Source organism: Anabas testudineus, chromosome 7, assembly GCF_900324465.2.
Source record: "Anabas testudineus chromosome 7, fAnaTes1.2, whole genome shotgun sequence".
NCBI classification, from domain to species: domain Eukaryota; kingdom Metazoa; phylum Chordata; class Actinopteri; order Anabantiformes; family Anabantidae; genus Anabas; species Anabas testudineus.
In genome coordinates, this window is record NC_046616.1 from 23,295,289 (window position 1) to 23,317,843 (window position 22,555).

General features: G+C 41.9%; 1 protein-coding gene across 1 annotated transcript in view; it reads right to left on the minus strand.

Annotated features, from left to right (window-relative positions):
- Positions 1–323: 323 nt before the first annotated feature.
- Positions 324–22,555, minus strand: part of xkr7 (XK, Kell blood group complex subunit-related family, member 7) — a 71,109-nt gene continuing 48,877 nt past the window's right edge. The window contains exons 2-4 of the mRNA XM_026368854.1: positions 6,430–6,629; positions 2,858–3,077; positions 324–2,112 (exon numbers count right to left, since the gene is read on the minus strand). Of these exons, the coding sequence (XP_026224639.1) occupies positions 1,305–2,112; positions 2,858–3,077; positions 6,430–6,629 (1,228 nt within the window). The 3' untranslated portion in view covers positions 324–1,304. The remainder of the gene's footprint in view (positions 2,113–2,857; positions 3,078–6,429; positions 6,630–22,555) is intronic.

The following is a 22,555-nucleotide window of genomic DNA, read 5'->3' on the forward strand; positions in this document are numbered from 1 at the left end:
ATTTATTCATCTGTATATCACAGGCCTGTTTGTGATGAGTTACAGCATGGCGTGTGGTGGTAGTCACTGAAGAAGTCATCCACTTTACAGCCTTACATCCAGTTCTGATTGGTTTTTCCAGGTAAGTCTTTCGTCAGATTGGGAGTGACTGCAGCTGGGATGTAAACAGTGGGACTTTTGCTATGGCTGCTTTTGTAGCATACACGGTAGGAATGGGTGACTTATCAATTGTGTCTCATAAACCATCTCACCCTACTGAGCTGTAAGCCTACATTGGAATGCAATGATACCACAGACAGAATGCTTAGAGGACAGTTGCCAAATGTAATGAGGGACATGCAACCTTTTGGCAGGATGGTGGGACAAAAAAACTGAAGAAAAAAAAAGTCAAAGAAGTTCCTTCAAACTTACAGTAGCAATGACTTGGTGATTTGGTGGTGAGCATGTATCTAGCTCTCGTGATTAAAACGAGCTAAATTTGGTTGAGAAGTGAGATATCTATGTTATATGTAAATTCACATTTTACTAGATTTCATACTATAGGTATATCCTGGGTTACACTGAAAAACTATATTTATTATATAATTTAGTGATGTGGAAAGATACATTTAATGTAGTACACATCTAATGTATTATACTATATGCAGCCTAAAACTCTAAAAAGACTAAACCCAAATCGTCAACCAAATTTAGCCCAGTTTTAACATAAACATTTAGGCATCTTTTATTTTTTGGATAGTGAGTCCCCGTCTTCAGTCAGTGTCTGCTTTTGCTGCCAAGCCAAAATGACTGCATGTTCCATGCAAGCTCTAGCAACCAGTCTCTAAACATTCTCTTGAAAGTCTCTTTTGAGTCTCAAGTTCATGCAGCAGACTCAATTATCTCAAACTCTGCGACTTCATTGCTCTTAAATCCTTTTACTTCTTGTACCGACCGTGCAAGATGAAACAAAATCTAACACTCCTTGGTCATAGGATGAGAGATGAAATTTCCCACCTCTAAGCTTTTAAAAAAAATGAGGATTATCCCACTTCGCTGCTGCTCCATTACCTGCTCACGGCTCATACATGCTACTTACTCCCGGTCTGTGTCCTAAGGGGGGAGCCTTGGATTCCAGATTGCGCTTCACATTTACAATCAAGTTTACAACCTCTTTTTTTCTTAAAAAGAGTTTTCCCAACACTCTGTGCCTGCTTTCCATGCTTATCTTGGCATAGCCAGTCCTGGGATTAGAACTGATCTCATGCTGGTCCCAGGTCCCTTGGTCCCAGACTGCATTTTTAGGTCTAACAGCCTCTGTTGGCTTAGACAGTTGTCTCATATTCTAATACCTCTTTGCTGCCCATCATGCTACTCCTGTACTGTATTCGGGGGCTGACTGCTGATGTGGTCTCCAGAAGCAGGATAGTCTTGCGGAGGCGCCGATCGATAAAGTGTGCATCCCATGCTGGGTACCGCTTTCTCGGGAGGTCGATCCGGATCACAGGGCCCTCCTGGGCACGCAATGAGGAGGAGGTCCTGTGAAGAAGTGCAGGAGAAGAGGAAGGGGAGGGACGTACTTGGAAGACAGGCAGACAACTGTCCTTGTCTTTCTCCTTGTCCCTTTCCCCAGGAACTGGCTCCCCTGTGTCTTTAGTCCTGGGGAGAGTCCTTGGAGGGCTGGTAATGACCATGTCCGTTTGGGAACCTTGGGATGGGGTGAGGCAAGCATCAATCACTCCCGCCACTCCTCCTGCACCTACCACGCCCTCATCGACACATCCTCCCCACTGTGAACCCAGAACAGGCCCGTCAGGATGCAGCCAGCAGTAATACACCAACATGAAGAAGGTTCCTAGGGCAAAGCTGCAAGCGACCAGGCACACCACCACCAGGGCGTAGGAGTCAGACGTGTGCGGACCACGGTAGGTGTACCAAGCAGCGGTAAGTGCAACGTTCTCTGCCAGCGTCACGGAGTAATAGACGGTCATGCGGAAGCGGCTGGGGCCCTCCTTCACATTGAACCAGCAGAAAATGTAGATGATGCCCACGACCATGTTGTAGATAATCTCTTCCCACTTGGACATACAGAAGTCTGTCTCACCTTGAATAATCCAGAAGGTCATGACACACCTGAAATACAACAAATACATCTAATTAAACAACATTTCATACAACTTTACACCTGCTTTAACTTGAATGTCACATATTGATACTATGACAAAGACTAGCATGGCAAGACATCATTTTATGTACAGTATTCTTATACAATCCATTACAGATCTACTTATAAATGAAAATTCCTTTTCAACAAGGAAAAACAGAATACCACATTCTTTCAGCACCAGTTGAGTAACTATGTGTACAAATAATCTCAATGGGTCTAGAGGTAATCTATAATTTAACTGCTATTAAGTGTCCCTCCAAGGGGGAAGAAACTGCACCAATGAAGTGCCTTATTTTAACCACACAGTTGTGAGTTTATGCAGTTAATGAATGAGAATGAGTTAATACTAGGCTTTAAAAAGATAATATTTTTACACTGTTTATGTATTTACTTAAGCAAACTATTTATTCAAATACACTGCCATTTCCAATAGTGTGCAGCAAACATTGTGATGACAGTTTAAAGGCCATGATTCTGCAAACAGACTGCTGTAAAAAGGAATACTATTTGTAGTTATACTATTTGTGTGGGCGAACTGGCTGTTGAGATACAATATGACTACAATGTGTGAAAATGCAATGCAGCCGCTCAGAGACTGGGTAATAATTATAAACTTGTGCTACACAATTAATAAATAAGGATTTTTAGAAATTTAGAGCAAGCAAGTTTTTTATTTTTAACTGATAAAAACATGTCATAAGTCATTCGCACCAGTGGCTGACAATGAATATGCCGAAGTAGAGTTGGAAGACGGAGGCAAAGAGGGCAAAGGCCACTGTCCTCGCCCCGATGGTGAAGAAGTGCCATAGCATCTGGGCAATCATGGCCTTATAGGACATGGGCAGCTTGTCATCGCGGGAATCCCGTAAAACCTTTTGGTAGGAGGCGATCATCCAAGCCAGAGAAACCAGTGAAGCAGAGGCAGATAGACCTGGAGAGACACGAGAAGGAAGAGGTAGAGGGAAATGAGAGGAGAAAAGAAAGAGGCACCAATAGTGCAGTAATAGTACAGCTAACAGGTTTAAAACAGAAAATGTTCAGTGAGTTCAGACACAACATGTCTCTCATCATGCCCTTTGTACCCTCTATCAAGATATTTATACTGAGTGCTTTTGTTTTCTTGTTCAATCAACAAGTGGCACCAACCATTACCTACAAACACATATATTATTTTTTGTCCTCGCTCATTCACATGTACATGAAATAGTTTCTACTGAACTAAAATGATCATTAGCCAACACACGTAACACGGATGCCTGCTGCGAGCTCCCAGAGCAGAATTTAACACATTAAACATTCATGATGTTAATGTTAATGATGCAGTCTAGTCTTAAATTAGCCATGACGTAAACTGAGAATGGATTCAAATTTAACACCGACTTTTCATTCTAATGTAATTTTGATCATTTTGGATTATTATAATAAAGCTATTAAGAAGAACCTAAATGAACAATGTAACTTCCCGTCTATAACAAATAAATGCTGTGTTCATCAAATCGGATTTATTTTTTCTTCAAATCTGTTGGAGCTTTATAACTACTGTATTGTTCTCAATTGGTCAGGTACTTAAAGTTAGTGTACACAAAGTGAGCAGATCCTAGCTTGACACTTGTGAAGACTGACTTTGACTTGGATGATGATACAATCTCCTGTCTACTTCCTCTGATGGTGCCAACAGAACTGTTGTCTTTGTTATGTTTTTTTTTATTTTTTTACTCCTCTGCTGTGGCTCCTGACTTTGAATTGTTCTGTGAATCATTTTCACTCTCTATCTCTCTCTATTTCTCTAAATTGTAGTGTTACAATGTTGTATCTTTGGGCAACATGTGTACTTTCCAGAATCTGTTCTTTGCATCTGAACAACTCACCACATCTTACTGAAATGCTGAGACACTGGGTTTGAGTTCATCAAGAGTCCGTTACTTCCATTGCATCACATGTTGTCTATATGCTGATGACACACAATTATACTTTACTGAATCCCACCTTGGTATGCTGTACTTAATACAGAGTGTCTTCCAAACTTCACATAATATACTGCATTCTGACAGATATCCCCAAACCAATAGGCTACAACAGCACAAGATGCAATGATGAGGCCCTGATGTAATGCAGCAGCTTCCAACTGGTTTTATAAACACTTTGATTACAGCCAGTGAGCCCAATGAACAACCACCTTTTTCTGACATTGGTGAAATTGGATATTGGAACGATGAAGGGACACATTTCCTGGACCCCAGCTTGAGAAAACAAACAGAAGGTACTACATAAGAAACGAACCCAAAACCAAGGGGATTATAGGCGGAAAGTCACAGATGCAGTTTGTTATGCTTGGAAAGCCCAGCAAAGCCCAACATTTGGAGAAACTGGAACCAGCAGATATTTGGGATTTGTACCTAACAGATGACTTCAAAGATTAATTGGCATCATTGATAGAGGATTCATTTGATTGACTGAGTTAGGGAATAATCAATGAGCCTTATCAGCACTAATATAATATAGGCTGTGCTGGAGAGTGTGCATCATTTAAAACATCAAAGCTTATTAACAGATAATAAAATAATAAAGTCCCCAAAATAGGCAGAGTTACTGCTGCATGTTGTGTTGTGTGTGTATTTTTGTAGGTTTTATGTATTCCCCAATTGCTTGTTTTGTGCAATTCAAATATGCGTCTGACACTTGACTTCTGTGCTGCCAGGTGTGTGTGTGTGTGTGTGTGTGTGTGTGTGAGTCAGACAGAGAGAAAGAGAATGTTTTGTTTTATTCATCAAAGGCCAATCTGCTTGTTGCAAGAGGTGCATGAATTGAGCATGAACTCTCCTACTGATATCTTCCCTCACACACACACACACATACAGACACACATACAGACACACACCTGGCAGCACAGAAGTCAAATGTCAGTCGCACATGTATTACTCAGCCTGAAGAAGCCTGTGTATTCAGGGAATACCTCCAAATTTTGGGTGAGTATCGCAAACGACTGTCCACATTTGGAAAAGGTCGTCCTGCGCTGACTTTACAGCCGACTAACAGTGGAGCAGCAGCTGTGCTCAGCAAACCCAACTGACACTGATACGTAGTAGCTATAGTGAATGAAACAATCTGCAGACAATACTGCAAGGTGAGAGGTGAACTTTGCAGCCTGAACGTTCCCAGATCCACTAACAGAACACTTTATTTTCATAAAGTTAACCTTATATAGATGTAAGACAACATGATGATTGTTTACAATATGAACTATGCTTACAAGTCAATGCAGTGACCTTAGATAATCATGTCAGTTATTAGTCTGTGTGACTGTTTTTAGATAAACTATGATGCCCATGTTTTTCAAATAAAGGCTTACTGAAATTGTGATTTTACATTTTCACATTATTTCATCTCAGTTTAAGACATTAAACTACGTACAGTTAAATAGAACTGGACAAATGGAGGTGTAGAACATATATTGAAATTCTTACTGCATTGACCTGTAGTAACTGTAGTTACTGGTAAGATTTTACATTAAACAGATAAACAACACAGTTTCCAGCATGTTTTATCTTGTGACTAGTGCCTGATGTCTCAGACTGTGATATCACACACTGTGTTTGTGTGTGTGTGTGTGTTAAAAACAGCTACACTAGAAAAAAACAGTTCTTTTCCAAACTGCTTCTTCTTCTTTGTCTTCTTTATCTTCTCTTTTAGCTGCTCCCTCAGGTGTCACCGCAGCAGATCATCCGTCTCCATCTCCCACTGTTATCTGCGTCTTTCTCTGTCACAGCAGCATCTCGCATGTTCACCACGTCCATCTACCTCCTCTTTGGCTTTCTCTTCTCCTCCTGGCTGGTAGCTCCATTCTCAGCATTCTTCTTCAAATATACTCCACAGCTCCAGTCTCACTTCTCTCACTTTGCCTCCGAACCATCCTACCCGCTATATCCCGGCTTTTGAGTATTTCCTTGAGTATCATGTTTGCTACTGAACACAAGAATTCGAACATTTCTCCCACCACTGTATGATCTTCATTACAAAGTTACCCCCAAGTAAAGTGGTTTTAATGATCTGAAAAGACTGGAAAGTCTCTTACTATCACTACACTGCACCTGAGCAGCTAACTATTATTATAATCAACATATCATACAGCATATCACAACCTATCACAGAAAAGTCCCAGATGTGAGGCAGGTTTGAACCCAGGGCCCCCATGCTGGGAGCTGACAGTGCAACCACTGCATCATCCTGTTTTATCTCATGTGTCCTGGCTCTTCTCCGTTAATGATCAGCAGCATCCCTCTTACCTTGCAGTGGCAGGACTTCGTTGCCGTGGATCATGATGCTGAGCTGCAGGACAAGCTGCGGCGCAGACTTCAGGAAGGCCTCTAGGAGGCGGAGCATTGTGATGTCAGCACTCTCGAACATCAAACGCCAGTGGAAGTGACGGCGGGGCCCATTGCTGTGCCAGCGGCTCAGGGCGCCTAGGTAGAGGGCATGAATGTACCTGTGAGGGGGAGACAAGAGATGCAGAATAAGGGTTTTTATGTTTTTAAATGTTCTGACAAGCACATACAAACATTACAGATTACTCAGTTGACCAAAACTTTGCACCAGCCGTCAACACATCTGGACATTTTGCAGCTACTTTACATTGAATAATAAGAGAAGCTACAAACAACTGATGACTGGTCATTACATAAGAGTAAGGGGAGGCAATGGGACCCCCCCTCAATAAACTGCCTCAATCCAGGTATGCAACGCTTGAGACTTATCCAAGATGACTTGAAGCTGTAATTGTTTCCAAAGGGATTTCCATTAAAAATTAAACTGCCAACTCAATAATTTGTGCAAAAGGTGAAGAGATCTGTTTACTACTATTCTCAAAAAGCTGGACTGGATCACATTATAATAGGTGTTCAGTCGCAGCCTCTCTGTGGTCTCTGTTACTGTGCACAACCTACAGCAGAAATCCAAAGTCTGACTCACATAGAAAGCATATTTAGATCGTGTCCCACATCACACAGACAAGAGAGTAAGATGTAAGTTACCCCTGGACGTTTTTTTTTCTTTCCCTGGTGATTAGTCAGATGTAATAATCATTTTTACCAGGACCTGTAATGACTGATCAAACACTGGGACTGTGAGCTTTCTGGTTTCACTTTCCTCACCCTCTGCAGGGAGCAATGAAAGAATAAGACGTAAAAACATTGATTTCTATCTGCTGCTCCTACGTCAAATCTATCTTTATCCAGTAAATTTCAGTCAGCCTGGAAAAGACAGTCTGCTTTAGATGCTTTAGTAGCACATCTCACTTTCTGTGTGAAATTCCAGAAACGGGGGCCCTATACTAGAAACTATAACGAGCCAGAGTACACCTTAAAGACAAAGACACACTGTGGTGAATGAGAAACAGCAAACTGAAGATTATTTTCCATTTTCGAGCATGTCTATGGGTGTTTTCATCCACATGATGCACATTTACATCTTTCTCTTTGTTTTCAAATAACAGGTTAATGAAAAACTGGGAGGCATGAGTGCATCAGAAATAGAGGAACAGTGGTCATTTGAATGACTCAAGCACAGAATGACACCTTTTAGGAAGGTAATGGGAACCTTCACCAGCCGTTCTCAGAGGAATAGAGCTCGCACCTCACCTGTCACTTCTTAGCTCTGATCTGCTTTTGTTTTGTTGTTGTTTTTTTCAATGTCAGAGACGGTACTGGTCACGAGACTGCAGCGGGTCAGCTGGAGCATTATATACCGATGTGAGCAGAGGAAGGACGGCACTGCTCAAATCTGCGACACCTCTGCTTGTTGGAGATGTTATTTTCACCTGCTGCTGCATCTTTGGGTCTCTATTAAAGAAACATTGCTGTCAAAAAGTCGAGTTTGATAGAAAAATAAAAGTTTTGGAACTTGACTATAAGTATGACATGACTTTAGTGTAACAAAGCAGAAGCTGTTTGACTCTGAGAGTGAATAACGTCAACATAAAATATGCTGTACAAAAGTTGACTGAAGACTAATGTCCTGACCACCCACTGTGACCTCAGTAATAAACATATAGTGGAATTATCAACAACAAAAAGGGAGAAATTATAACTTTGGAATAGTAGAATTCATGGCAGAGCTGGTGCAGTATGTAATATTAAAAAGTGAGCAGTGAGTGTGCATTGTTCAGAGTTAATGGTGTCTTCTGGGTAACGGATCCAGCCACATATTGTCTGTCTGAACCCGACCCGCGCCCAGTGCTGTTGAGTTATTGCAGGGCTTTTCTAGTGTGGCCCTCGGTAGAAGGGTCAGCCTCCACTGCTTGAATAAATAAATGTGTAGTCATATTTTCAACTGCTTTGCACTATTGTTAACCAATTATAGATTTACTGTTTCATACTCTAATATTATTTACATTTCCACAGTGTCCCAAATTTTTAGGAAATGAGATGAGTAGTTGCATGAATGATGTTGGTTTAATGAAAGTATATGTTTCCTTGGACAAGTAAATCAAAACATCCAGGTTGAAGGACCAACTGATCGCTGTCACATCCTGGAGCCCAAAAAAACCCTTCAGGTTACCCAATATAAAGGGGAAACAACTCAGTCTTTGATGAAGGAACCCTGAGTGTTGCTTCATTTAAAGGGATCATGTCTTTAGATGAATGACTGGCGTCAGCGTGTATCGAGGGGAGGAGTGTTGAGGAGTCACTGGGGTGGTAGTGCAGCAGGACAGACAGGTTGTGGAGGAAAAACGGAGCTCGCTGAAGGAAAAATGAGACGACTCTCACTTCATGCGCTTCTGCATCCCCAAGCAGATTTTAAATAGAAAAATAAAAATAACCTGGGAGTGTATGCACACACACACACACACACACACAGTGACAGACAGGCAGGAAGGCCAACAAGGCAGCCTGGAAATCTGTAGCTCTGCAAATAATTTGCTGGCCAAGCATGCAGGCACTCCTCCATTCAGTCTTTGTGTCTCTGTGTGTCTCTCTCTCTCCATCTCCACTTCTGTGTTTCCCTATTCGTCTCCTCTCTGTGATGTTTCATTTCTTTTCCTATCTACCTCGTCTGTTCCTTTCGCCCCTTTTCTTCCCTTCTCCTCTCTTTTCTTCAAGCGCCCCGGGCCGGTCAATAGGTCCACCAGGCTGAAAGATCTCTACTATTACAGGATGGATTGCTACGAATTCAGTACAAACGTTTCATGGTGCTCAGAGGATAAATCCTAATAATTACAGAGATCACCTCGCTCTCCGTCTGACCTTTATGTTATTGTTTTTTTTAAAGGTCACCCACAATACAGTATGTGCTGTAATCTTTTACCCATCTTTCTGTATCTGCAATAGAGAAGTTCACTATCCTATTTATCTGTTTCCTCTTTTTCTTGTTCTACTTGTCACCTTTCATCTTCCTTACTTCTACACTCTCTCTCTTTCATCCACCACTGTACCTTACTTCATTTGTTTCCCGCTCAGTCTTCATCTTTCTCATTTCTTTGGCTCTTTCTCTCCTTTTTTGGCCTCCTTTCCGTTGCTTGTTGTCAGGAGATTGTCACCTATGATGAGTTTCACCTATGATGATTTCACTCCTTGCTAAGAAAACCCTGCAATCAGACAGATGAGACACAGACAGCGTAGTCTTTGTACAAAGGGCACCCTCCTCAGTGTAACACCCTGAGAGAGTACACCGAGGGAGTTCCTTGGTCCTTTATTTATAGTCATGTGATATAAGAATGTACACAGTGTGAGTGGGTGTGATGATGTGTATGTGTGTATGTCTGTGTGTGTGTGAACCGGGCTATTCCGGTCCTGGGGTCCGTCAGTTATGTGTTATGGGTGAAGGCTGTGTATAGACAAAAACAATGATAGCATGAGTACAGAGTGTGACAATATGATTAGCTGTTTCACAGTTTTCTCTTAACATTCCCTCCTGTTTGTCATACTCTGTTATATCATCAGAATGTAATCACTTCATGAGATTTTCAATTACATCGTCATTCGTCAGAGTATTCATTAAAGTATCGCAGTCCAGTTCAGTTTCTCCTGGGGTCAGAGGTTACTAGCACATGACCCCTGTTGGAACACAGATCCTCAGCATCTGGTTCTTTTCCCTTAGATTAGTGTCGTCCTCTGAGTCCTGGTCCTCTTCTGCTTCTGGGTCTTGTTGCATCAAGGCCATGTATGTATGCACATGCATTGCCATCATTCTATGCAATATTCAAACTCAAATTTTAGTTGTCACATACACAGTCATACACAGTACGATATGCAGTGAAATGCTTAGGCGACTGCCCGTGACCTTAAAAAATTAAAGACTATTTAAGACTGTTTATAGGAGATAAATATACTAAAGAAGTAGAAGTAGATTTAACTGATTAAGAATAAACAACAAAATATCTGTACAAGTATACAAGTTGAGGTAGTTTTAACTAAGAAAATATCTGTACAAGAATAAAAATAATAACTCTACAGTACAAATGTACAATATCAGAAAAGTATGTGAAAAATAGAATAGAAAAGACAATACAAGAAAATAATAAATAATAAATAATAAATAATAAATAATAAATAATAAAACCTGGGTATACCTAGGTGAACAATGTATAAAAATATAGAATTTGGAGTTTTGTGTGGGAAGGAGTGTAGTATAAATATAATAAATATAAATAGAATTAGAAATGTCCAGGGGGTGTGCAAGTATGCTGTAAAGTGCTCATACTTAAAGTGGCTTGTGCATAATGGAAAAATAGTATGTAAGAAAGGTGTGCAGTGACCACTAGGGTCGATGATTGTCCCAAATGTCTAGTGCAAGAAGCATGAAACATGAGTGTGTGAAGTGAAGTGGGTCAGTGCAATGTGGTGTGCTGGTTGAGAGTCCGTATCGCTTGTGGGAAGAAGCTCCTCCTCAGCCTCTCTGTGTTGGCCTTAGGGAGCGGAATCGCTTTCCTGACCTCAACAGAGAGAACCGTCCAGACGGTTCTCATGATGCCAGACTCCTACAGAGGATGTACAGGGTGGGTCTTTAGGTTGTTGAACCTATCCACGTTGTTTTCTTCACTAGCCCTTGGTGCCAGGAGGTCCCTCCTGTTGTCCCCACTATAGGGCCCTAATGACCTCTACAGGACGGTGGACTGCCCCAAAGGTTATCCTAGACTTTTCACTGTGTATCCTCTTAGAATTTTAATTTTAATTTGTAGTGTAGAAATGGGTATGTTACTGTTACCATCCCTCCTGTTGAGACATGGGTCAACCCATGGCTCACTAATGCTGCTGCACTGTGTAGGGATTTCGGTAGTACCAGTTTGTTATTAATCATGTACGCATTGTCTTCCAACATTGCCCCCCGTTTTTATCCAAGTTTTGACTTCTGCCAGAGTTGCTGCCCGTTGTTCTTCTCTCAGTATGTCAACAGTGTTCGCAGCTGTGTACAGGAGTTGTTGTTGTGCTGGCATGTCCTTCCGTGCCGCAACCTTGGCGGCTTTATCTGCGAAATTGTTCTCATGTGTTATGTCTGAGTTATCAGTCTGGTGAGCTGCACACTTACACAGTGCCAGTTGGTTTGGAAGTTGAACGGCTTCTAACAATTCTTCTAAAATATGTGCATGTGTCAGCAGCTTTCCTGCTGAGGTTTTGAAGCCTCTGTTTTTCCATATTTTAGCAAAGTGATGTACTGCTCCAAATGCATACTGACTATCAGTATAGATATTGAGTTATCAATTTCAGCAACTGGGTCGCCCCCCCACACTCGACGTCCAGCGTCCAATAGTAATGTGGCTCGCCTGGCCCATGCAGGACCGCCTCGTCAGTCACTGGGACACATCTCATTCCATTGTCTGTGGGTACAACGGCGAGGTTTAGGGCTGTTAACAGATCTCTGCCTAGCAAATTTATTGGGCATGAGGTATCTACAAGGAGACGAATCTTTACCTCCCTACCGGTCTCTGTGTCAGTTACCCGAAGTGGCTTTGATAATCTATTTTGTGCTATGTGCCCTGATGCACCCCTTACCCACACTACTTTATTGCGGGCCTGGAACTGTGGTGCAAGCACCAGAGTCACAGAGGCAACTATACTCTTTTCCTGACACATTAATTTTTCTCATTGGCATTCCTGTGTCTTTGTTTTGGGCTACTAATGCATGTATATCTATATGTAGCTGTGCCCCATCTTCAGGCTCAACAGATTGTAGTCATGCAGATGGCTGGTTGTTTTTGTCTGGACAGTTTGCAGCAAAGTGCCCTCCTTTGTGGCAGACATAACACTGATTTTTCTCATAGTCTTCGTCCTTCTGTTGTTGCTTATCGTGATATGGTAAACGTCGTCGACCATATCCACCTCTTCTTCTTCCGTAACTGGTGCCACGCCCGCGGCCTCTGCCACGTCTTCTGAAGTTGGTTGGGTCATTCACGAACGCCCCCGCCATCTTGTCTTTTTGGTCGAGCACTCTCGTTGCGTGCTTAGCATGATTAACTGCCTCTTGTACAGATCCTGTGTCTATATTAACCCATTGTTTTCTCACCAGCAACTGGACGGGGTCTCTGAGGCCTTTTACAAAAGCCATCTTCAACTGTTGTTGATATGCAGAGGCTGGGTCTGAGTTATGCACAATGCCTGAGTGTCTTTTAAACACCTCGTCGAGTCTGTCTCTGTAATCCGAGGGTTCTTCTCCTTCCCTTTGTCTGCAGTCTCCTATTTTGCCATAATCAGCTCTGATTGCAAACTGTGTTTTAACTGCTTCCATCACAGGCGTCAATGCTGTGCGTAATTGCTGGCTATCAGCTGCGAGCACCTCTGTTCCCTCCTCGTTTTGACCGGTGAATACTCCTCTCACTCTTCCCCATCTATGTCCAAATATTATGTGCAGGCATTGATGGCACTCAAGGCCGTTTAGGCCAAAGCTCGTTCTGAACTCATGAAATGCTCGTTCCCACGCTTCAGGGTCTGCACCTGGCTCTGGGAGGCCTTCTAAGGCCTTCTTCATATCTCTAGTCGTCCAGGCTCGAAATACTTTGATTGTGGGTCTGTCATCTACTAGGTCGTCATCATCCTTTAACCCATATCGGGGATTTGCAACTTGGATTAAGGGGTATCGACCGTGTGGATCACCTGATCCGCCGTCCTCATCATCGTCCTCCCTCTCTGTCTCGCTGCTAACAGTATCCTGCTCTACATTTCTCCACTCAGAGAAGGAGCGTTCATGGTCCCTTAGTGCTTTGTGTGGGTACAACTCTCTTTGACGGGATACTTTAGCTTTTCTATCAGGTTGCTGACGAGGGGGAGTTCTTCGGCTGACAGCTCTGGTCGTTGTCGCCTTTGTTGTGTTTTTCATTTCAGGCTTCTCTACTCCTCCTTCCGCCATCTCTGCACCAGCGGCCTTTCCGGGGACTGGGGTTTTTGCTCCGTGTCGTACTGGTGTTTCATCCTCCTCCCGTATCATATGGGCTTGCCTCATTTTTTCTCTCTTCATTTTTTCTTTTTCTCTTCTTTTCACTTCTCTTGCCTTGCTCTGTTCTAACCATTTGTCCGACAATTTATACTCAGTTTGTTTTTTCTTTCTCTTTTCCTTGTTCACTTTCATCATCTCCAACTTCAACTGTGACTGTAATTCCAACACATCTTCCACTTTTAACTTCCCACTGAAACCGTGTCTCTTCCTCCATTTCTTCTGACTCACTCGTCCTGCCCCCACACATTGAGTCTCCATGTACTTTTCATCACCTTCCAATGTGGACACAGCTTTCCCCTTGCTCTGTGTTTTCCCCATTTCTAGCCTGGGTGTCGCACTTGTGATAAGAATTGTTGCTCTTACTAATGCAAGTCTTGTTATTTATTTATACTCTACTGTATTTGTTCACTTAATTTATTTTTACTTTATTATTAATTTATTTTCATCTGGTCATCTAGAGATACACTTATTTCATATATTATCCACCAGTATCTTTGTATTTTACAATGTATAATAATATTACCACTACTGGGTCCGGTGAGAGAGTTCTCTGACATTCAAGCTCTCCAGCAGGACAATAACACGCCCTTCTACACCAACTAATATGGTGCGGTGTTATTTTTATGGACTGAGTCCGACCTTGATGCTTTTGAGCGTCAGTACTTCGTCTCTCACAGGTAAAATAACAATCGGATCAGGGCGCAAACCTCTCCTAAAGGTTACAAAATGCTGGCCTGATCACTCCACGCACACGTATAACATTCACACCTCTGTGGATCCAATAGGACTCTAACTGGCCCTCCTGGGATTCTAACTGATCCCTTAGACCGGCTCTAACTGGCCGTCTTACTTTTACCTTGGGACTCTAACTGGCCCCTCCTGGGATTCTAACTGATCCCTTAGACCGGCTCTAACTGGCCGTCTCACTACTACCTTGGGATTCTAACTGCTCCCTAAGGTCGGCTCTCACTGGCCGTTTCACTGGTACCTTTTTTCTTAACACATTCACACCGGCTTTACGTGTAGTATCTCACCTTCTGATCCAGGTTCACCCAAACACGGGTCCGGAATCCGATGCACTGTAGTGGCGGCACTGCCGATCCGCTACTCACCGGCCAGAGGTGAATTTACGCCTCAGGTCTTTCAACCCCCTCTAAGGTGGATTGGCTGTCGACAGACTTCGGTGTGGAACTTCAGTGTCGCCAAAACAGTCACGGATCCGGCTCGAAGGACCAGAGAAATGTCAGGAGATTGTCACCTATGATGAGTTTCACCTATGATGATTTCACTCCTTGCTAAGAAAACCCTGCAATCAGACAGATGAGACACAGACAGCGTAGTCTTTGTACAAAGGGCACCCTCCTCAGTGTAACACCCTGAGAGAGTACACCGAGGGAGTTCCTTGGTCCTTTATTTATAGTCATGTGATATAAGAATGTACACAGTGTGAGTGGGTGTGATGATGTGTATGTGTGTATGTCTGTGTGTGTGTGAACCGGGCTATTCCGGTCCTGGGGTCCGTCAGTTATGTGTTATGGGTGAAGGCTGTGTATAGACAAAAACAATGATAGCATGAGTACAGAGTGTGACAATATGATTAGCTGTTTCACAGTTTTCTCTTAACACTTGTTATCTCTCATTTTGTTTCCCTCTCAATCCAATTTCATGCAGCCATTGTCTCTCTCTCTCTCTCTCTCTCTCTCTTACTCCATCAATTTATTTTGTTCTTCCCTCAGACGTTCCCTCTGCCTCAAGCTTCCAATCTATCAAATCTATATGAATCCTCTCCTCCGCCTCCTCTACTCCTTCCTCCATTACTCCTCTCTTCTCATCCAGTGTATGCTTTCTACTATTCTTTATCCTTCTCTGTCTCCTCTCCTCTCCCGCCAAAAACTCTACTATCTACAAGGCCACAGTTGGACCGCCGAGACTTGAGTATTTGTGAAAGCAGGCGTGTGTGTGTGTGGAGTCTTAGAGAATTGCTGCCAAGTCCGATGGTGAACCAAGAATGAACCCAAGGAGAGAGACTCACACACACAGAAATTAAGCAGTTCCATCCACTTCATTTAAATCTGTTTTAAATGAATATTACAGGTCAAGGGATGAAACTCAGCAGCAAAAAGCAGACAGAGGCAGAGATCTGTAATCACCACACATAGCAGCAGCACATTTAGCATTAGAGCACTCCCATTAGGATGCTGTGAAAATTGTTGTGATTATTGAGTCTGTGAAACTATTTTCAGGGTTTCATTTACAGGAAGAAATTCAATTGAATTTAATTAGTATAGCGCCAAATCACAAAGAAGTCATCTCAATGCACTTTTCAGTTTAAGGTTTAAGTATATATCCATATATATATATATATACATAAGTATATTACAAAGTATGATTGTATACAAAATTATATAGAGGACCCAACAACCCCATTTGAGCAACATTAGGCAACAGAGAAAAAGCCAATTTAGAGGAAGAAACCTCCATCAGAACCAGACTCAGGGTGGGCCGCCATCTGCCTCGACTGGTTGGGGTGAGTGGAAAGAGAAGAGAGAAAAGAACAACAGGCGACAAAGACAACAACAAACAGTAAAAACTAACTGCACTCTAGAGATATAAAGCTCCAAGGTAGACAATATCTGCAGAAAGGTACAGAGAGAGAACTACAGGACTACAGGAGAGAGAAGATACAAAGTTAATGACATGAAATGGTGGCATTTGAAAGGAGAGAGGAGAAAGGAGAGAGGAGAGGAGCTCAGTTTATCAGTAGAGGTCCCCCAGCAGACTAACCTAGAAGAGATGGTTCAGAGTCACCTGATCCATCTCTAACTATAAACTTTATAAAAAAGGAAAGTTTTAAGTCTAGTCTTAAATGTGGAGAGGGTGTCTGCCTCCTAAATCTCATATCTATCTATGTGATAGATATGATTTTAACCACCCTAGTGCTGTTAAACCCAATGACATGTTCCAGTCTTTGTAATAAATTGTTGTGATCTATAGTGTTGAATGCAGCACTAAGATCTAACAAAACTGACTTCAAGTCTTCGTACAGGTTATTCTTTGCGCTGGTGGGCACATAATTGCACTACCATTTCAAGAATTTTAGAGATAAAGGGCAGATTGGATATTTGTCTACAATTCACTAAAACCCCTGAGTCCAGAGTAGGCTTTTTGAGTAGAGGTTTGACTACAGCAACCTTAAAAGCCTGTGGTTCGTAGCCTATTTGTAAAGATAGATTGATCTGATCTAATACTGACAATGTCTAATAGACACGTTGATGGTTTCAATGAAATAACTACTGAAATTAATTCAGAATGATTTACCGGGAAAAAGCAGTCTAAGTACGAGTGAGGTCTGATAAATGAGTCTAAAGCTGTTGTACATCCATGCTGTTTACAGAAAGGATCTGATTATAATTTTATTTGTAAAGAAATTCATGAATTAATTACTGCTGAAAGTTAAAAGTGCACTAGACTAGGCAAAGCTATGACTCTTTGTCAGCCTGGCTACAATGCTAAAATTTAATTATTTTTAACGCCACCTCCTTTCCAGCTTACGTGATTTCTGCTTTAATCTACAAATTTGTGAATTGTACCATGGAGCTAACTTCCTCTGATTCACTACCTTCTTTTTCAGGGGGGCAACAGTATCGGTTCAGTATTGTTCAGAGTGAGGCTGCAGTATAATCAACAAGATAGTCGACTTGTACTGAGTAAAATTAGGATGACTGCCCTCCTCTCTGTTGGTACTCGGATTTAAAATAAAAGATGGAATAAGTTAAATTATTAACAGACATTTTCTCAGGTGAAGTAAAGTTTAGTACAGTAAATTTTAATAGTGAATTAAATGCAGTGTTGAGGCAGTTATCATCAACATCTACATGGATATTAAAGTCACCCACTATAAAGACTTTATCTGCACTAAGAACTAAACCAGATAGAAAGTCTGAGAATTCAGTTAAAAACTCAGAGTAAGGGACAGGAGGACGGTACACAATAACAAACAGGACTGGTTTTTTATTTTTCCAGTTAGGATCAGAGAGCCTAAGAGTGAGGCTCTCAAATGAGTTAAAACTATGTTTAGGCCTGGGGTTGATTAACAAACTTGAGTGGAAGATTGCTGCTACTCTTCCACACTGTGATTCTAGGAACATGATAATTAATATGATTTAGGGGGGGTTGACTCATTCAGACGGACACATCAATATTCAGACAAAAAAATTCTACTTGATGATCACTTATCAAATAATTTACAGGAATTTCATCGATAGAGATCAGATGTTTAACAGTCCATATTTGATTGTTTTCTCTTTATTTTGTTCTGAGAGAGGAGTCGTCTTCATTTTTATTAAGTTCTTATGAATCACTCCTCTCGTGCTGGTTTTTGATAAATATAATTTAGGTGGTCGGGGAGCAGACAATGTCTCTACGGGGTTTTAGTAGATTTGGGGGGTGATGGCCATAAGTAAACTGCAGAGAGGTGTGTAAGACTCACCTCTCTGCAGTTTCAGCCGAGTCTCCAATTGGGTCAGCCTCGCCTCTAATGCTGCACTTTCATTTATTACAAATCCCCTTATCACTAAAGGAGACAGAGGAGAAGCTAAACATCAGACACACAGGGCAGGTCAGAGCAGGAGAAGCAGAGGGAAAAGAAGAAGAAGCCATGGCTAAGAGATCAACAATAAGCTAGAAGACTGTAGTAAATAAGTCAATTCACAAATTAGGACTCTTAAGAACAGACGCTTGAGTAATACAAGCGTATGTTACGGCTCTTACTTCAGTCACTGTGCACTAGAAACACAGGTGGAGCTGATCAGGTGATGAGGGGAGAGAGTAGAGAGTCAATCAGCCCATACATGGGCATAACAGGAAGTTAAACACCTGCTATAAGGTCTTATTGCACAACATTAGTGGCAGGTCTCACTAGTGGTCTTGTAGGTCTTGGAGGCTTATTAAGACCAGTGATTTTAGAAGAAAATGAGCAACTGTCACTTGAGGTTGGGAGAGTCTAACACCCTGTCTCACACTTACGCTCCATAACTTGTTAGGACCCCTGTGTTCATAAATGCAATCATTAAACCAATTATTGTCCCTGCTAAGGCATTCATTCGCAGGTCACAGATTTCTTCTCATCTCAGCTCATTGACTCGAAATTGATGAGCAGATGCACAGTGAGGACACAATAAACAGAGGTCAGGGAACTAATTAGAGTCAGTAGTAAGAAATAATTTGTTGTACCTAACTAATGATAACTATGGTCATAATCAAAGGGAATCGTTGGCATCAGCAGGTTGGTAATTATTCAATCATTTTCTGATGATCCATTTTTAACTGCTGCTTAAATGGCTGTGGAAATTCTACAACAGTGATGTCACAAACCACAGTGACATCAGGTCCATCCCCTCGTCAGTCTCCGTGGCCATAAATTGATACCAGCACCAGGACTTTTAACTAGTCGCTGGTCTATGTGCACAACAGACACATGCACACAGCCAATTTCTATATATCTGGCAACTCTTTCAGCTGCAAACAGGAGGGAGTGGAAAGAGAGATAGAGAGAGATGAAGAGATACAGAGAGAGAGAGAGAGAGAGAGAGAGAGAGAGAGAGAGAGAGAGAGAGCACTGTTTAACCTTCATCACTTGTCTGAAGAGACTCTCAACCTGCCCATTATCACGCCAGCAATCAGTGGCATTTATTGTCTGCGTGTGTGCGTGTGAGTGTGTGTACAGCCCATGATCAAATGTCGCTTATGAAACACACAGTGCTGGTTCTCGCTCCTGATTGGCTGAGTCACACAGGCTTGATGTATTGTACAACGACTAAGAAATATAGAAATAAGGGCCGTAACACTATCTGGCAATATTCCAGGTTGACGTCGTGGGTCCTGTGCAGCCATGTTTAGGCTGCTCCACTGAAATAAAATCTGATGTGCACATATATTTTATTCTTGAAGCTACGTGTTTGAGATAATTAAAATCCTAACTAAATGCTGAAATTGTTGTTTTTTGGTTGTTTTTGCTACATAATAAATACTATTATAAGTACTATCATTTAACTTTGTTGTATAACACATAATAACAGCAGCAGCCTGTTATACATTACAGGAGCCACGTTAGCATTCCTTTCTTCTTCCCCTCTCACCTACAGACACAAACACACGTCATTCCTGATGACCGAGCCAAACAGACATTCGCTGTAGACTAGCTGGATAATTAGCTGCTCATTTGAAACGCATTAAACAACATGAGCTATAAATGTAACTGTCAGTGTTGCTTTGATCACTTTAGATGCTGGTGCGCTTATTGTTTAATACCACTGAAAAAATGGTCTGTGCTCTATAGATCAAACTAAGTTTTAACTGTGATGAATAATGTCATTTCAGTTGGACATAAAGCCCGTGTTAAAACAGCATCACTCGTTTGTTTAAATGCTTCCCTGACGAGCAAGTTGTTATATCAGCGCCACAAATCTCAGCCTGATTTTGGTGTTTGTTATGAGGACAGCAGTCTGTACAATCCAGGAGCGTCAAACTATTATACGACTATTGGATATAAACTGTTATATTAAAACTTCCAGTATTTAGCATTTTATAGATGTGGACAGAATTATTGGCAATCTTCCCCTAAAGAAAGAAAAACCCACAAAGTTCATTGAAATTTCTTGGATTTCTTTGTTAAAATCCAAAGTTGGATTTCAGGATTGAATATTCCTGAAATCCTACGTCTTGATGTAAGAGGACCTGTGTCTCGCCTTTGTACACAGGCTTTATGTTATAAAGTAACATCGGACTATATAGAAAGCAAAGCATGAACTGTGCCAGCTTTATTGTGATTGTTACACTTGTACTCTTCAGGAACTCCTGGTAGCTTTAGCACATCAGTGAAAAAGTAGAACAGTGACCGTTTGTTTGGCATTGAGCACCACATCTAGCCAAGTTAAACAAGTAAAGCTTATATTTAATGAAGTTTCACTTCGTTCCATGAATATATAAAAGATTCAAGTGTGTATAAAACACTTTGACTGAGGCAAATAGGGTAAAATTACAGTTTCTCAAATAGAGGCTCGAGTAGTTGCGTCATACATCATCATCTTGGTTCCACAAAGCAGTTTAAAAAAAAAAAAAAGCCATGATGATATAGAGCCACAAAGGCATATGTTACTGTGTCAGCATCATCCTCCCTCCCCCCTCCCCACAATCAGAGATGAAAAGCCCCCTGCAGTGGGTTAGAAGGAGAAGGTTAGAACAGTCAGCCTCCTGCTACTCTGTGAATAATGCAGCTGTCAAAAAGCTCAACATTAAACACATTGAATACACGCAGGACAGCCTTGGGCTCTGCTTCACTCTGCAGCTCGCACGTGTGCACATACACACACATGCAGTCATGTATGTGCACTGTATACACACAAGCAAAAACCACACTCTGCTGACATGCAGGCAGACACACACACACACACACACACACTATAATACCATACAGACACATTAACAGGAAGAAAATAAACACACTTACACATTACTTAGATTTGTTCTATAATATTCCACAATCACTAAGACCATCTGCAATGGACCATCGTTGCCATGGCTACATTAATGAACAGACAGGTTTACAAACAAAAACATCTGTAAGTCAGGTTTAGGTCAAAGGTCGCAGTTTGGGCTGAAATGAGGAGTAAATCTTACACGGCTGCAGCTGCTGTTTTCCTTCTTATCTGCTGTGTACACCAGCAGGTGGTGGTAGTCTGTACTGGATTGTTTTCACTGCTCTCCCTCTCATCACAGATGCATTACAGCTATATATAATTGAGAATATGTCAAATAAGAAATTGCGAACAGTGCTGCTCTCCATGTCTCGTCATGCAGTGATTTGCTGACATGAACAGCCAATCAGAGTGGTCTCTCTCATCAAGGTATCCTCTGCCGATTCAACATGCCGAAAGGCTGAAAAGCCCCGAAGACACTCCACAAAAACTCACCAGCCGACAGACGCTCATCATCATCAACATCAACAGCCCAGCACTCGCTGGCTTGGTGTGTCACACACTAACAATAATGCGTAACTGTTGTAGTAACCTGCTGTCACAGACAACAGATGGATTCACTTTTTACAGGAAGACATTCTCCCATATCCAGCCCACAGGGTCCTCTAGTTTTCAAGGATTTAGATCTGTATACTGAGTCTGCGGAGTGCAGTGGGGTTGAGCCACAAACAGTGAGTGAGTGTTTGTATGGAAACCCACACAGTGCAGAAATAATTCCTCCTCTCTGTCTGTGTGGAGCTCAGTTGTCAACACCGACCTACTTAGGCTGCCACACTGAGAAAAACCCAGCACGGATTGAGGAGGATGTGAGAACACAGGAAAGTGTGGAAGGAGGAGAGAGAGAGAAAAAAAAAAAAACGAGAGGAAGAACAAAGACATGAAAAAAAGAGTTAAGGTGGAAAGGAAGTGACAATGCAAAATGAGACGACGAGAAAGTGAATGATGTCACTGTGTGTCGGCAGGAGACGGCATGGAAAGAAAAACCGCAGCAGAGACAATGAAGATGATAACGAAGCAAAACGGAAATAGTGATGGAGCGAAAGGGACACAACTAAAAAGGACACGATGTTTGTGTTTATGTGAGTGTGTGTGTGTGTGTGTGTGTGTAACAGACGTGAACGAGCATTGATTGCTGCTGCCAAAGCTGCCAAGCTGCTGTTCAGATAAGATCACGCAAAGCACTGGAATGTTTAATTGGGAATTGTGACTCTGCATGTGTGTGTGTGTGTGTGTGTGTGTGTATATATAAAGCAGGTGATGTTATCACTTTACTCAAAGGCTCAAGTTTGATCTTTTTCCTCGTCACTGCTCTCATTCACACACACACACACACACACACACATACATCCATCATTCAGGAGTCACATAATTCCGAGCCATTGTTCGGCTGTATAACGACCTTAAAGTTAAAACTAGGATGAAGAGAGGAAACAGTTGCCAAGAGGAGGAGAGG